This window comes from Mustelus asterias, chromosome 24, assembly GCF_964213995.1.
Source record: "Mustelus asterias chromosome 24, sMusAst1.hap1.1, whole genome shotgun sequence".
NCBI classification, from domain to species: domain Eukaryota; kingdom Metazoa; phylum Chordata; class Chondrichthyes; order Carcharhiniformes; family Triakidae; genus Mustelus; species Mustelus asterias.
Genome location: NC_135824.1, coordinates 44,621,687 through 44,637,486, shown reverse-complemented (window position 1 = coordinate 44,637,486; position 15,800 = coordinate 44,621,687). Strand labels below are relative to the sequence as shown.

General features: G+C 42.1%; 1 protein-coding gene across 1 annotated transcript in view; it reads right to left on the bottom strand.

Moving 5' to 3' along the window:
- The window catches only part of LOC144511093 (adenosine deaminase domain-containing protein 1-like), a 112,717-nt gene extending 97,160 nt beyond the window's left edge, over positions 1–15,557 (bottom strand). The window contains exons 1-4 of the mRNA XM_078241071.1: positions 15,281–15,557; positions 11,224–11,376; positions 6,076–6,246; positions 2,035–2,190 (exon numbers count right to left, since the gene is read on the bottom strand). Of these exons, the coding sequence (XP_078097197.1) occupies positions 2,035–2,190; positions 6,076–6,246; positions 11,224–11,376; positions 15,281–15,557 (757 nt within the window). The remainder of the gene's footprint in view (positions 1–2,034; positions 2,191–6,075; positions 6,247–11,223; positions 11,377–15,280) is intronic.
- Positions 15,558–15,800: the final 243 nt, after the last annotated feature.

The window sequence follows — 15,800 nt, the reverse complement described above, 5'->3', positions numbered from 1 at the left end:
CGGTACCTTGTCAAAGGCCTTGCTAAAGTCCATGTAGACAACATCAACTGCACTGCCCTCATCTACCTTCTTGGTTACCCCTTCAAAAAACTCAATTAAGATTGTGAGACATGATTTTCCACTCACAAAGCCATGCTGACTGTCCCATTCACTGGCTGACTCACTGATGTGCGCCCACCTCCATGTGGCTGGTATGTCCTTGATGGGCATCAACCCTGCAACCACACCAAAATCTAAAGCTGGCCCCCAACAAGCTCGCCGTCATTCTCTTTCGACCATCGGAATTGGGTTTATCAGCTAATCAGGTGGTTTTTCAGGGACTGCCTTTCTCTATCCTGATGAAACTCTCCGTGGTGGCAATGACAACAGCAGACTGACTGGTACCAGGGATTTCAATGTCTGCCCTATGTCTTAAATCTCATTGGATCAAGAGTCATTGAGCTGGTGTGAGATGTGGTGACATTTTGACACTTTAATTCAGGAAGGGAATTCAGAAAACAATTAAGGAAAGCCAACACGGTTTCGCGAGTTCAATTGAGTCTTTTGATGAGTTAATATAGTCTAGGTGATGTACATTGACTTCCAAAAGGCATTTGATGCGGTGCCTAAGAATAGACTTGTCAATAATATTAAAGCCCCCGTTTTTCAGACTGGAGCAAGATTATACAGTGGGGTAACCCAAAGATTGGTGCAAGGACCACTGCTTCACTTAATATCGGCTTGGGTGTACAGGACACATCTTTGAACTTTGCAAATGACAAAAAACTTGGAAGCATTGTAGACTGTGATGAGGACAGTGATTGACTTCAAGACATGGATAGGATGGTAAAATGGGCAGATGCATGGCAGATACAAGTTGATACACAAATGTGTGAAGTGATGCATTTTGGTAGGAAGAATGAAGGGACACAGGATAAAAAAAGGATACAATTCTAAAGAGGACACCTGTGTCCATCACTATAGATGGCAGGGCAGTTAATAAGGCACGCAGAATTCTGGGCTTCATAAATAGGAACATAAAGCGTGGACAGATTGGACAGGATGAAATTGTCCCCACTGGTGGAACGATCGAGAAATAGATGCATAAATCTTGCTGCTGTTCATACTGATGGCACACCCCAGGCACGTTTCCTGGCAGCAAGGGCTGCGTTCAACAGGAAACCCTGTTGACAATGGTGATAAGATCCCGCCGTCAGTGAGAGGTGAGCCACATCCTGCTGCCGCCAAACATGCTGCAGAGGGAGAAAAATCCTGCCCAGATATTCTGAAGCAGGATCATCAACTTGAAATGTTAACACTGTTTCTCCTCACAGATGCTGCCTGATCCGTTAAGTGTTCCCAGCATTTACTGTTTTGGTTTGACAAACACGGGATACTTTATTAAAGTAAATGGAAAAGAACGAATGGCAACATGAGGATTTTTTTGTTTATAAATAGCATTTTGTGGACTCAATAGTTAGAACGAGATAGCTTCGGCAGGGCAAGAAAAATTAGTCTTACTCTCACACACAAGAGAATCATCTAACCTTATGTTTTGCTCATAGCAAATTTCAGATATTACAGACACTGATTGGAGTAAACTTAGTCTACAGTTGTTTAAGAATCGTGATGGCGTCCTTGCTAAAGATGTCTTGTGCAACTTGCGACTTTGCAGGTGGGCAGGAAGGACGTCGAAGTTCTCACCTTTTGAGTCCCCACTTTGCATGGAGTACCCCAACTCCAAGAAATATATTCTAAAGATGCTTCTCTCAAATAGATTTTAATTCATATACAGCACACGACGATATAAAGCCACTAATCAGTGTCTCCATTTTTAGCGTTCAATATCAGAATATTTCATTTGAGGTTAGAAATGCACTGGTCAGATATTGTTTCCAGCATTCCCCAAATGAGGTATTGAATTGAGTGGAACAGGTACCCGGGAAACTGCTGCTTTATGCTATATCCTGTGTGGAGACCTTTCATTACATTTATTTCAATTGCATGTGCTCTGTATATAAGCAATGAACGGTGGTGCAGAAATAGGTCCCTTACCCTTGGGTGTGAATTTCTGTAACTGTTGGCGGAGTTGGTTCAATGCAGTTTTGGCAGAATTATACTTGGCCTCTTTTTTGCTGAAACCTACTCCTTCTTTAAACTCAAATCCATCCACAACTGCACGAAGCGAATAATGGGACATGGCAGCAGCCTCTGTCAGACAAAATATTAGGTCAAGCTTGAATTTCAATAGAGAGCAAAAGTAAAGTACACAGTTACATTAAAATATAAACAAAAACAGTGTTGGAAAATCTCAGCAGTCTGGCAGCATCTGTAAAGATGTGGAGATGCCGGCGTTGGACTGGGGTAAACACAGTAAGAAGTTTAACAACACCAGGTTAAAGTCCAACAGGTTTATTTGGTAGCAAAAGCCACACAAGCTTTCGGAGCTCCAAGCCCCTTCTTCAGGTGAGTGGGAATTCTGTTCACAAACAGGTCATATAAAGACACAGACTTAATTTACATGAATAATGGTTGGAATGCGAATACTTACAACTAATCAAGTCTTTAAGAAACAAAACAACGTGAGTGGAGAGAGCATCAAGACAGGCTAAAAAGATGTGTATTGTCTCCAGACAAGACAGCCAGTGAAACTCTGCAGGTCCAGGCAACTGTGGGGGTTACAAATAGTGTGACATGAACCCAATATCCCGGTTGAGGCCGTCCTCGTGTGTGCGGAACTTGGCTATCAGTTTCTGCTCAGCGACTCTGCGCCGTCGTTGTGTCGCGAAGGCCGCCTTGGAGAACACTTACCCGAATATCAGAGGCCGAATGCCCGTGACCACTGAGACGAGTTTAGTGGCAGGGGAAGGGGTTCATTGAAGCCAGCCATTTTCCGACCTCTGCCCTGATTTAAGTCTGCACTGGGGACGTATATGGATGGGTGCAAGTGAATTAATGCCCACTTAAGGGCTCCACATGTCATCAGTGGGCTGGGGGTTCACCATGTGAGCAACCCAAAGAAAAACCCTGTTGGGGTTTATAGTGGGCTCCTGGGGTGGGACGGGGAAACACCCTCATTGTCAGAGGTGTGAACGAATGAAGAGATACGGGCAAGAGATATGGTCACGGGCATTCGGCCTCTGATATTCGGGTAAGCGTTCTCCAAGGCGGCCTTCGCGACACACGACAGCGCAGAGTCGCTGAGCAGAAACTGATAGCACACACGAGGACGGCCTCAACCGGGATATTGGGTTCATGTCACACTATTTGTAACCCCCTCAGCTTGCCTGGACCTGCAGAGTTTCACTGGCTGTCTTGTCTGGAAACAATACACATCTTTTTAGCCTGTCTTGATGCTCTCTCCACTCACGTTGTTTTGTTTCTTAAAGACTTGATTAGCTGTAAGTATTTGCATTCCAACCATTATTCATGTAAATTAAGTCTGTGTCTTTATAGGCCCTGTTTGTGAACAGAATTCCCACTCACCTGAAGAAGGGGCTTGGAGCTCCGAAAGCTTGTGTGGCTTTTCCTACCAAATAAACCTGTTGGACTTTAACCTGGTGTTGTTAAACTTCTTACAGCATCTGTGAAGACAGAGAATCAAAGTTAACGTTCAGAGTCCAATGTATCTCTTCATTCGTTCTCACCTCTGACAATGAGGGTGTTTCCCCCTCCCACCCCAGGAGCCCACTATAAACCCCAACAGGGTTTTTCTTTGGGTTGCTCACATGGTGAACCCCAGCCCACTGATGACATGTGGGGCCCTTAAGTGGGCATTAATTCACTTGCACCCATCCATATACGTCCCCAGTGCAGACTTAAATCAGGGCAGAGGTAGGAAAATGGCTGGCTTCAATGAACCCCTTCCCCTGCCACTAAACTCGTTTCAGCGCAATGCACTGAAGTTTTTCCCCAAACTGTCTTACCTCACACACCCCGACATACACTCCCATCTATCAGACAGAAAAAGTTAATAAGAAAAACTATGTCCCTTTGTTACTTCATACATCTACACTATTTATTGTACCTACCATAGCAACATCCAGGAACATGAATGCAGCACCCTATTCCTTAAACAAAGTCACTGAAGTTCATGATAGAGTTGAGGAACCAGTATCCCTAGGCAACACCTCTAGTCAGATGCTGCCAGAGAATATGCTTTTATCCCTTTTCTCTTTTTCTTATCTCCCAAACAATTCTTGACACCTAAATTCTATATTTTTTCATTTTGCTGATAATTTTATGTGGATCCATATCGAATGTGTTTTGGAAGTCCATATAGACAACATGTATGGATACTTCCTATTCTTGTGACCTTGATTGGATTAATCCTTGTGACTTTGATTGGATTAGATGGATGTATAATCAATCATAAAAATAGTGTGGATGCTGGAAATTTGAAATAAATCCTTGCTGATTTTTTGATTAGCTCATGCTTATCCCACTGCTCAGTTACTGTGTCCCTGATGATAGATTCTAATTTTCTCACAATCCAGATTAAGCTTATTGGGCTGGAAGAACTTGACTTTCTCCTTTCCTTCTTAAGTAAAGCAGTATCAGTTGCAATTTTACAATTCAAAAGCAGAATTTCTGAAGCTTTTGAAAATTATGAATTACTCAGCTGCAATTTCCTCACCTGTTCACTGCATCATCAGTTTCTGGAAATTTAGCTCTCGTGCCCCATCATTCTTTCCATTTAAAAACAACCAGTTCCTTTGTTTCAGTGAATTTAGTTTCCATCATTCTGCTTGTTCTTATTCTCTTCACTGTGAAAATGGAAAAGTTTGCCACTTCCTATTGTCCATTATCATCTCATTTATATTTGCTTTTAATGAACCCACATTTTTCTTCTTCACTCTTGACGTGTTTGGAAAAATCTTTCGTCCACTACTATAACCACTGCAAAATTTTTATTCATATTCCCTTTGTATCTCTTCTAACTTTATTTTTGCTGCTTTATGTAGCGGTTGCAATCAGCTCGTTTTTCACTTTCCCTTGCATTAAATTAGAAATGTTTTCCTTTAGCTTGATATTATCTCTCACCTCATTTGTTGATTATGCTTGCCTAACTAAACAATTGATGCATTTGTCTCTTAGTGGTAAGTATTTGATTTTGTGTTGGACCAAATACTTTGGAAAAAGGAATAGGCTTTTCAGTCCACTGAGTCTGTTCTGTCATTCAATTGGAACATGGCTGTTCGGAATGTCAACTCCATTACCTGCCTCAGGTTAATATTCCATAATACGCATACAAAAAAAATCTCAGTTTTTAATTTTTAAATTAACCTGCAGTCTCTATCTTTTTGAGGGAAGATGTTCCCACTACACTTTGCGTGTTGTGCTCCCTGACAGCGTCCCAGAAAGGTCTAGTTCTAATTTTTAAAAAAGCTTATGCTCTTCTTTTCTGGGCTCACCCATTGGAAGTAGTAGAGTGGATAAATAGACACGGTCAAATTCTCAATTTTCTATACTCAATGGAATAAAACTCTCGTCTACGCAACTTTTTCTCAATTTATAATGTTTTAGCCCCAATTCCATTGTGCTGAATCTACCCTGCACACCCTTTTCAAGGGTCCATTAAAGGCAAATGCAGGTGAGATTATAATGGGCAATGGAAAACAGCAAACTTTTAAAATCATATTGTATCTTCTCTGAGTTTCAGTGCCCAAAACTGAACACAGCGCTCTAGCTGCAGTCCAACTAGAGCTTTACAACTGCAGCTTTTACCGCTTTGTATGACACTCCTTAGCAAATTAAACAAAATTAATTCAGCACAGAAACCAAAAAACAATATCAGGTTTATAGTGTGAGGGTTTAATGGATTGGTTCACCAATACCAAGGAGTGTTCCAAATATAGTACTGTACCTATATTTAATGAGTATGTGCGATTTCCCGCAGGAAAAATAGGACAATTAACAAAGGAAGGAAAATAGGAAGTTAACAATCCAGATCACTGTGTGGCTGACAATAGCTGGTGACAAGTAGAATTAGCATCATCATGGAGAAGGTCCGCAGTGAACAAGATAGAAAGGAAAAGAAAGGCCTTTTAAAAAGAACATGTCCAACAGAAACTTTTAATATCTTCAGCAGAATACCTGAATTCTCCACCTCTTGGAAATACAAACTGCATCCTTTGCGTTGACAAAACAAATGGAGAGCAGAAACAGGATTCTCATTAGTCTGCTCAAACTCATTCAGCAGTGCAATCAAGCCCGTCACATCCTCAACTGGTTTCGTGATTGCAGGAAGCTCGGTACTAGATTGAGCTAAAAAGAAATTGACACTCAGTTTATAATAATAAAAAATCAACAGCATCGGCCTGTTATCTTAGAAATAACAAAAACTGATTGCAATTCATTGTAAAATTAATTCTTCCCGACAACTATCGAAAATATCCCCCCCATATTTGCCATATAAAATAGGGCTGATGAGAGATTAGAGAAGCTGGGATTGTTCTCTTTGAAACCAAGAAGGTTGAGGGGAGATTAAACAGAGATACACAAAATTGTGAGATATTTGGATCATCGACATAGGGGAAATCTGTTTCTATTGGCTGGAAAGCCAGAGGACACAGGTCTAAGGTAAAGAGCAAAAAGAATCAAAAAAGAAAACAAAGGGGATTTTCTTTTCTGATGCAAGTTATGATGGTCTGGATGATGGAAACAGGTTCAACAGTAACTTTCAAAAGAGAATTAAAAGTATTTGAAAAGTGTGCATAACTATGGAGACTAATTGGACAGCTGTTTCGAAGTGTCAGCATAAGAATGATGAGCTAAACTGGGATATTGCGTGCTGTATAATTTTATGATTCGACTCTAAACTTACAATAACTAATGGTTAAGTAAAAATCAACAAGGCTCACGTGGATAATCAGTCAGTAAAATGACAACCAGCAGAAATTAATAGGGATCTTAAAACAGCAAAGTGAACAAATGTAACTTCTATTATTTACACAAGTATTCAGAATTTTTAAAAACCATGAACTTAAAAAAAGTTAGATGAAACACATGTAAAGTATATGCAGAGTAACCAATTCACTGTTCATAAGATAGAGGAGCAGAATTAGGCCATTCAGCCCATTGAGTCTGATCATGGCTGATATGCTCCTCATCCCCATTACCAATTAAAAATCTGTCTAACTCCTCCTTAAATTTAGTCACTGTCCCAGCATCCGTTGCACTTTGGGGTAGCGAATTCCACAGATTCACAACCCTTTGGGGGAAGTAGTTTCTCCTCAACTCTGATTTAAATTTACTACCCCGTATCCTAAGACTATGACCTCTCGTCCTAGAATGCCCCACAAGAGGAAGCATCCGCTCCGCATCTACTTTATCCATACCTTTTATCATCTTGTATACCTCAATTTCATCTCCCCTCATTCTTCTAAATTCCAGCGTGTAGGCATAAACTGTTCAATCTCTCTTCATATGCAAACCCCTCATCTCTGGAATCAATCTCATGAACCTCCTCTGAGCTACCTCCAATGCCACTACATCTTTCCTCAAATAAGGGGACCAAAACTGTGCACAATACTCCAGGTGCAGCCTCACCAATGCTTAATATTTCCAATTAGAAAATGTTGACAATTCTTACTGACTTGCACATTATTTACTTCCTTACCTTTATATTCTATTCCTTTAGATATCAATGCCAACAATCCATTCACTTTCTTTACTACCTGCTGTACCTGCATGCTAGTTTTCTGTGACTCATGATCGAGGACACCGAGATCCCTCTACACCGGACCACCCTGAAGTCTCTCCCCATTTAGATAATAGGCCGCCTTCCCGTTTTTCCGACCAAAATGTATGACCTCATGCTTATCCACATTAAACTCCATCTGCCACATTTTGGCCCACTTTCCTAACCTATCTATATCCATTTGTAACGCGATTACCTCATTGCAACTTACTGACTAGCCTATTTTTATGTCATCAGCAAATTTTGCCTTCTATCCCTGTATCCAACTCTTCAATATCGATTGTAAATAGCTCGGGCCCAAGGACCGAACCCTGTGGCACCCCACTCGTTGCTTCTTGTCATCCAGAAAAAAGCCCATTTATCTCGACTCTGTCTTCTGTCCATCAGCCAGTCACCTATCCAAGCTAATAATCCCATGTGATCTAACCTCGTGAATTAACATTTTGTGCGGCACCTTATCAAACGCCTTCCGGAACTCCAGATATACTACATCTATAGGATCCCCATTATCCACTTTTCATGTTACGTCTTCGGAAGAACTCTAGCAAATTAATCAAACATGATTTGCCCTTCATAAAACCATGCTGACTCCGATGGATAGCATTTTGACTTTCCAAATGTCCTAATATTGCTTACTTGACAATTGATTCCAACACTTTTCCCAACAACAAAAAGGACATTACATTAGCATTTTTCGAATGCACTGGAACCTTTCCCGAGTAAGAAGTCTCACAACACCAGGTTAAAGTCCAACAGGTTTATTTGGTAGCAAAAGCCACTAGCTTTCGGAGCGCTGCCCCTTCGTCAGGTGAGTGGGAGTTCTGTGCACAAACAGGGCATATAAAGACACAAACTCAATTTACAAAATAATGATTGGAATGCGAGTCTTTACAGGTAATCAAGTCTTAAAGGTACAAACAATGTGAGTGGAGAGAGCGTGAAGCACAGGTTAAAGAGATGTGTATTGTCTCCAGACAGGACAGTTAGTGAGATTTTGCAAGTCCAGGCAAGTCGTGGGGGTTACAGATAGTATGACATGAACCCAAGTTGTAAGACTTCTTACTGTGTTTACCCCAGTCCAACGCTGGCATCTCCACATCATGACCTTTCCCGAGTCCAGGGAATTTTGGAACGTTGTAACAATGTGATCCACTATATCAGCCGCCACTTCCTTTAATACCCTACGATGTCGGCCATCAGACCCAGGGGACTTATCTGCCCTCAATCCCAACAGTTTGCTGAGTACTTTCTCCCTATCGATGTTGATTGTACAAGTTCCACCCTTTCTATTACCTCTGACTTGCCCGTTCCCATAGGAATGGTACTAGTTTCCTTCACCATGAAAACTGAGGCAAAGTATTAATTTTGCATCTCTGTCATTTCAGTGTTCCCCAATATTAATTCTCTGGTTTCATCTTCCAAGGGACCAACGTTCACCCCAGCGACTCTCTTCCCTTTTATATACCTATAAGAAGCTTTTGCTATCCTCCTTGATATTTTGTGCCAGTTTTCTTTCGTAATTTACCTTAATTCTTTTTATTATTCCTTTGTTTGTTTGAAAGTTTCCCAATCTTCCAGCCTGCCACTGGCCTTTGCAATATGGTATACCTCAGTTTTTGTCTTTATATTGTCCTTGACTCCTTGTTTAGCCATGAATGTTTTTTAACCCCCCTTACCATCTTTCTTCTTCACTGGGATATCTTTTCGATCTGAGGGCTTGAGTATCTCCTGAAACAACTGCCACTGCTCATCCGCTGCCCGACCTTTTAGTCTTCCTGCCCACCCTATTCAGTCCAACCCATTCTACTCAGGCCAACTCTGTCCTCATGCCTGTGTAATTTCCTTTGTTTAATTCTGTAACACAAGTGTGGGACTCCACTTTCTCACCCCCAAACTGAATTTTGAATTCCATCATACCATGGTCACTACTCCCTAGAGGATCCTTAACTGAGGTCATCAATTAATCCCTCATTACACAATACCAAATCCAGAGTAGCCTGCTCCCTGACTGGTTCTCCAACATACTATTCCAAGAAGCAATCTCTAATACATTCAATGAACTGTGCCTCCAGGCTACCCTTGCCAATATGATTCTTCCAATCTATGTGCATATTAAAATCACCCATGATTATTGCCGTACCTTTCTTGCAAGCCCCCAGATTTCCTGGTTTATACTGTGCCCCACTGCGGAACTACTGCTTGGGGACCTATAGATTACTCTGACCAAGTGCTTCTTCCCTTTGCTGTTTCTTATTTCTACCCAGACTGATTCCCTATCTTGATCTCCCTTATGCTTATGTCATTTCTCATGACAGCATCAATCCCCTTCTTCACCAGCAAAGCTACACCACCTTCTTTTCCTTTCCGTCTATCTTTCCAAAATGCTGAGTACCCTTGGATATTCAATTCCCAGACCTGGTCTTCTTGTAACCATGTCTCAGTAATCGCCACCAAATCACACCGTTCTGTTTCTATTTGCGCTGTTAACTCATTAATTTTGTTCCGAATGATTTGTGTATTTAGATACAAAGCTTTTAAATTTGGTCTACTTGTAAATTTCCCTACCCTATAATTCTTTGCTGCATAAAGACATTCATCCGTTCTGTCCCTCACTTTTATTGTCTGTTAACCATCCGCCACTTTGCTAACCTGCACTCCTACCTTGAATTAGGGTTTTCTAATTTCCCCTATAACTGAACCCTCCCCCCCCTCCATTCAGTTTAAAGCCCCATCTACAACCCTAGTTACGCGATTCGCTCGGACTCTGGTCCCAGCATGATTCAGATGAAGGCTGTCCCATCAGAACAGGCCCCCTTCTTCCCCAGTACTGGTGCCAATGTCCCATGAATTCAAACCCATTTCTCCCACACCAATCTTTAAGCCACGCATTTACCAGCTTAATCTTATTGACCTTGTGCCAATTAGCTCATGGGTTCATGGATGAGAGGGGTGTGGAGGGATATGGTCCAAGTGTAGGTCAGTGCGACTAGGCAAAAAATGGTTCGGCACAGACAAGAAGGGCCAAAAGGCCTGTTTCTGAGCTGTAATTTTCTATGGTTCTAGCTCGTGGCTCAGGTCATAACCCAGAGATTATTACCTTTTTTGATTCTGCTTTCTAATTTAGCTCCGAGCTGTTCATACTCCCTTAACAGAACCTCGTTTTATCTATGTCGTTGGTACTTACATGGACCACGGCAACTGGATCTTTCCCCTCTCACTCCAAGTTCCTCTGCAGCCCTGGTGAGATATCCCAAACTCGAGCACCAGGTAGGCAACACAACCTTCGGGACTCTCGATCTTGGTCACACTGAACAGTGTCTATGCCCCTAACTATACTATCCTCAATTATAAATACATTAATTTTTACTGCCCCCCCCTCCCCTCAATGGCTCCATACATCACGGTGCTGCAGTCAGTTGGCTCATCCTCCCTGCAGTCCCCATTCCCGTGCACACAGGGAGCAAGAATCTCAAACCTGTTGGACTAGGACATGGGCTGAGGCTCCTGCAACCCTACCCCCTGGGTCCCTCTATCTGCCTTACTCGCAGCCACACCCTCCTCTCCCTGACCACTGGCCAAATTCAAGTTAGTTAATCTAAGGGGTGTGACTGCCTCCTGAAACACAGCATCCAGGTAAAACTCTTCCCCCTTCCTGATGTGTTGCAGCATCCGAAGTTCAGAATCCAGCTCAACAACTGTGAGCCAGAGTTCATCGAGCAACCAACATTTACTACATATGTGGTCACTGAAGACCACAATGGGGTCCACCAGCTCCCACATCCTGCAGGAACAACACATCACCTGACCCTCCATCTTGATTTTATTTAATTAGTTCTGAATTTGTTTTCTTTAAATTTTAACTGTTTTTTATATCTATGCTTATTGGAATTATTCAAAGTACTTATTCAGGCAATGAGTGATCAATACCTGAAATGGTTTTCCAGCCAGGGCGGTGGAGGCAAAAACATCGAGTCATTCAAGAAATAATGCTACAAAATCAGGAAAGGAGAATCACAGATGGTCATGGAAGTATGATCTACAAGTATTGTGCAACGTGGTACAAGATAGAGACTAGATAGCACATAAGATACAGGCAACAAAGTGGAGAGAGATCGTAAAATCACAAGCAATTTGTTCAGTTGTGATTGAGATGACATTATCTCTTAACAAGCTTCTACTGCAGAACATACTGAACATTTCATATAGAAATAGTGTAAATGATCTGTTGTCCTGTATGGTCTAGGTCTGAAATTTATACTTTGATTTTGATTCTCTCTTACATGATGTACATAATTCAATTTTCATCCCATCAGCATTCGGGAACAAAATCAATATCATTAAAATCAAGTGATAATGAAAAGTAAACTGCTCTTATGAATGTACTTGTTTAGATTGAATTACCACAATTCAGTTGCTTTATTGCAGCAGATTACAGATCCAGATTTTTGCGGGTTGAAAATTGGCATGTTAAGGGTGGCACAGTAGGGCAGCACAGTGGTTAGCACTGCTGCCTCACAGCGCAGGGACCCACGTTTGATTCCTGGCTTGGGTCACTGTCTGTGTGGAGTTTGCACGTTCTGTGTGTCTGCGTGGGATTCCTCCGGGTGTCGTCCCACACTCCAAAGATGTGCTGGTTAGGTGGGCGGCTATGCCAAATTGACCCTAGTGTCAGGAGGATTAGGACGGTAAATACGTGGCGTTAGGGGGATAGGGCCTGGGTGGAATTGTGGTTGGTGCAGGCTTGATGGGCCGAATGGCCTCTTTCTGTACTGTAAGAATTCTATTCTATTCTAAGTGGTTAAAATAGATCAAAATGGACTTAAACAATCCTATAACAGCAAAGCAAAATATTGCGGATGCTGGAAATCCAATAAAAACAGAAAATGCTTGAAAAACACAGCAGGTGTTTTTCAGAAGAAAAGAGTCTTACAGATTTGAGAAGATGTAAATGCATTAGAAGCAGTTCAAATAAGGTTTATGAGACTAATACAGGGAATGGGCGGATTGTCTTGAGGAAAGGTTGGAGAGGATAGGTTTGTATCTACAAGAGTTTAGAAGAATAAGAGGCAACATGATAGAAACCTTTAAGATCCTGAAGGGTTTTGACAGGGTGGACGTGGAGAGGATGTTTCCTCTTGTGGGAGAATCTGGAACTAGAGATCACTGTAAAAAAAAAATAAGGGGTCACTCGTTTAAAAGAAATTAGAAGTTTTTTTCTTTCGGAAGGTCACGAGTCCCTGGAATTCTTTCTCAAAATACAATTTGACTGAATATTTTCAAGGCCAAGCTAGATCGCTTCTTGATTAACAAGGGGTGGAATGTTATTGGAAATTGACATGAATGTGAGGCTTTGGTTATAATCGGATCAGCAATGAGCTTATTGAATGGCATAGCACGCACTAGTCGGGCTCCTAATTTGTATGTTCATAGAAATATGAGAGAAGTATTTTCTGTTTTTATGCCATTACCAAAGCACTTAGGTTCATTTTAAGAAATTGAGAACAGGTTACAGCTAACACTGCAGCACAGTGGTTAGCACTGCTGCCTCATAGCGCCATGGACCCAGGTTCAATACCCGGCTTGGGTCACTCTCTATGCGCAGACTGCATGTTCTCCCCGTGTTTCCTCCCACATCCAAAAGACGTGCTGGTTATGTGCATTGGCCATGCTAAATTCTCCCTGTATAGCTGAACAAGTGACAGAATGTGGCAACTAGGGGATTTTCACAGTAACCTCATTGCAATGTTCATGTAAGCCTACTTGTGACACTAATAAATAAAACTTTAAAAACTAAACTGGTTCATCTCAAATGCCATGATTCAAAAATCCCCTATCACTGGAATTATTGCAGTTATATAGTCAAGAAGCACTGGCTTTTCAATGTTCTTTAAGCTGTTTGGGTTCCTAAACTCCAGATAAAGCTACAGCATTATTAACTTTTGTCGAGGGTCAAAATCTCAAGTCCTGTGCTTGAGGGGTACTTGCACAAAAAACACGATACAACGCACATCAAAGTAGCAAGAAACAGTTTTGCAGCCAAGAATCTCTGTAATGCAAGCACCTGATGTCAACTCTACTGCTATGGGAGATGCTATCCAGCATTCCCAAGGGCAAGAAAAGGAAAAGTGTAGAAGAATCACACTTAGCAGATAGTTATGAAGGTGGAGGAGGGTTCAAACCAGGTCTATAGCTTAGCCAAAGAATATTAGCAACGCACAGGAAACCAATGACCAGACCAAGGGAAGGAAAAAAGACTATTTCTCAACTCTTATATTGACATTTTCCTCTTAAGCTTTCTCTCAATTCCTTCTTACTTTTCCAGTTTCATTCTGTTCTCACTATCTAGCTGTTATATATTGCACATCCTGCACGTTGCTATCTCCATTAGGTGCACTTTCCATGTGCTTTGCACCTGAGAAAGCCTCAACTAAACTCAGAGTCACAGGCGGTGATCTTACCAGCTCGCCACACCAAAAAGATCACGAGAGAGGCAAAAAACTGAGTTTGTGCCCAGTTTCTCACCTCACACGATCTTATGGCCCTGAATTGCCAGTGAAATTAGCCTTCACGCCCGGGAAGGGTATTAGTTTTAATGTGATTAGTGAGCCTGAGACAAAATTGTCCAGGCTCACTTGCCTTAACAGCCTTACCAGTGGAGGTCCTCACTGGTGAGGATCCCATATTGTCCCCAGCAACGAGGACCTGACATGATGGCGTTGCTGGTGGGATCAGAGGTCTTGAGGCCCCCCCGGGGGGTATGGAGCAGGGACATTACCTCTTGAGTAGTGCCAACCTGGGTCCTTGGCAGTGCCAGCTTGGCACTGCCCCATCAGGCAGTATCAAGGGGCGGAGCCCCGGGGGGGGTGGGGCGGGCAGGGCCTTGGAAAGGAACTGCGCACTCTGCAATCAGCCAAGGTCGTATCAGGGCAGTGATTGGCCAGGAATGGGCCAGCATCTGATTTTCTGTGTTTTGTGCACACTTGTACATAGATCTGCACACGCACAATGACATCCTTTACCTGTCAGCAGCCAGCTTTCTGGTGAGAATAGCTCCATCCACTCCCCTCATGGTGTGAATCACACTTCCTTTTTTTTGCACTATTGGCATAAGATCTTGTCTGAAAGCTCGCTGGAAAAATGGGCGCGATTTCTCTCCCTTTTTCATGCTGAGCCAGCACAGAAACAGGCCCTTTGGCCCAACCCGTCCCCTAAACTGAACTAGTCCCATATCACTCTAAACCTATCCCATCCATCTACGTCCAAATGTATTTTAAATGTTGTAACTGTACCCACCTCTTTCACAGTTAAATGAGAATATCACTGATTCCTTGCACTGAAAATGACAATCACCTGAACAAGAAAATTAAGTCTCCTTGCCACTTTACAAATCAAGGGGAAACTAACCAAGTTAATGCAATGTCTTTCATAATGGGAAATAAATACTTGGGGGCAGGGAAAAAGAAAGAGGCATCTGATGTGGGAGGCTTTAAAAAAAACAAACACCCTGGGGGTGAATGGCCCGTTTCCATGCTATAAATTCTAAGTCATGTAGCCATCAATAATTACTAAAACTTGTATTCTCCAGGTCATATATTATACCTGGGTTCAGTGTATCCAACTGCATCTGGCGATCTTGCTCATTCTCTGATTTCTCAGTTTGGAGCTGCAAGGTGGCAGAAGTGGTTGCATTGCAGTCCAGGTTCCTTCCAGTAGTCTGGCCTGTAGAATCTGCTGGTGTTAGGTCTGTATTAATAGTTGGTGCACATTCCATTGGGCTTTCGTTTTGCACCACTGGCGAATACGGCACATTTCCCGAAAGTGATGCAGCCAATCGAAGGGTTCTCCTTCCTTCCTTTGGGGTCTCCTGTGCACTCATTATTCTGAAATTTTACAAGTTTTTATTTACGCTCATTTTTTTAAAAAAAAATTGAAGACTAGATATTACAAAATATATAGATATTACAAGTTTGAACCACCACATAAAATGAATGAACCTATTCGCGACATTCTAAAAATATGAACAGTCACCTCTTTGGTGCAGACAGCAAAAGGGACAATTGGGAGGGGCAGGTCACCTCTTGACTACGAGTGGCACATCCAAGGTAAACTATGCAGATAG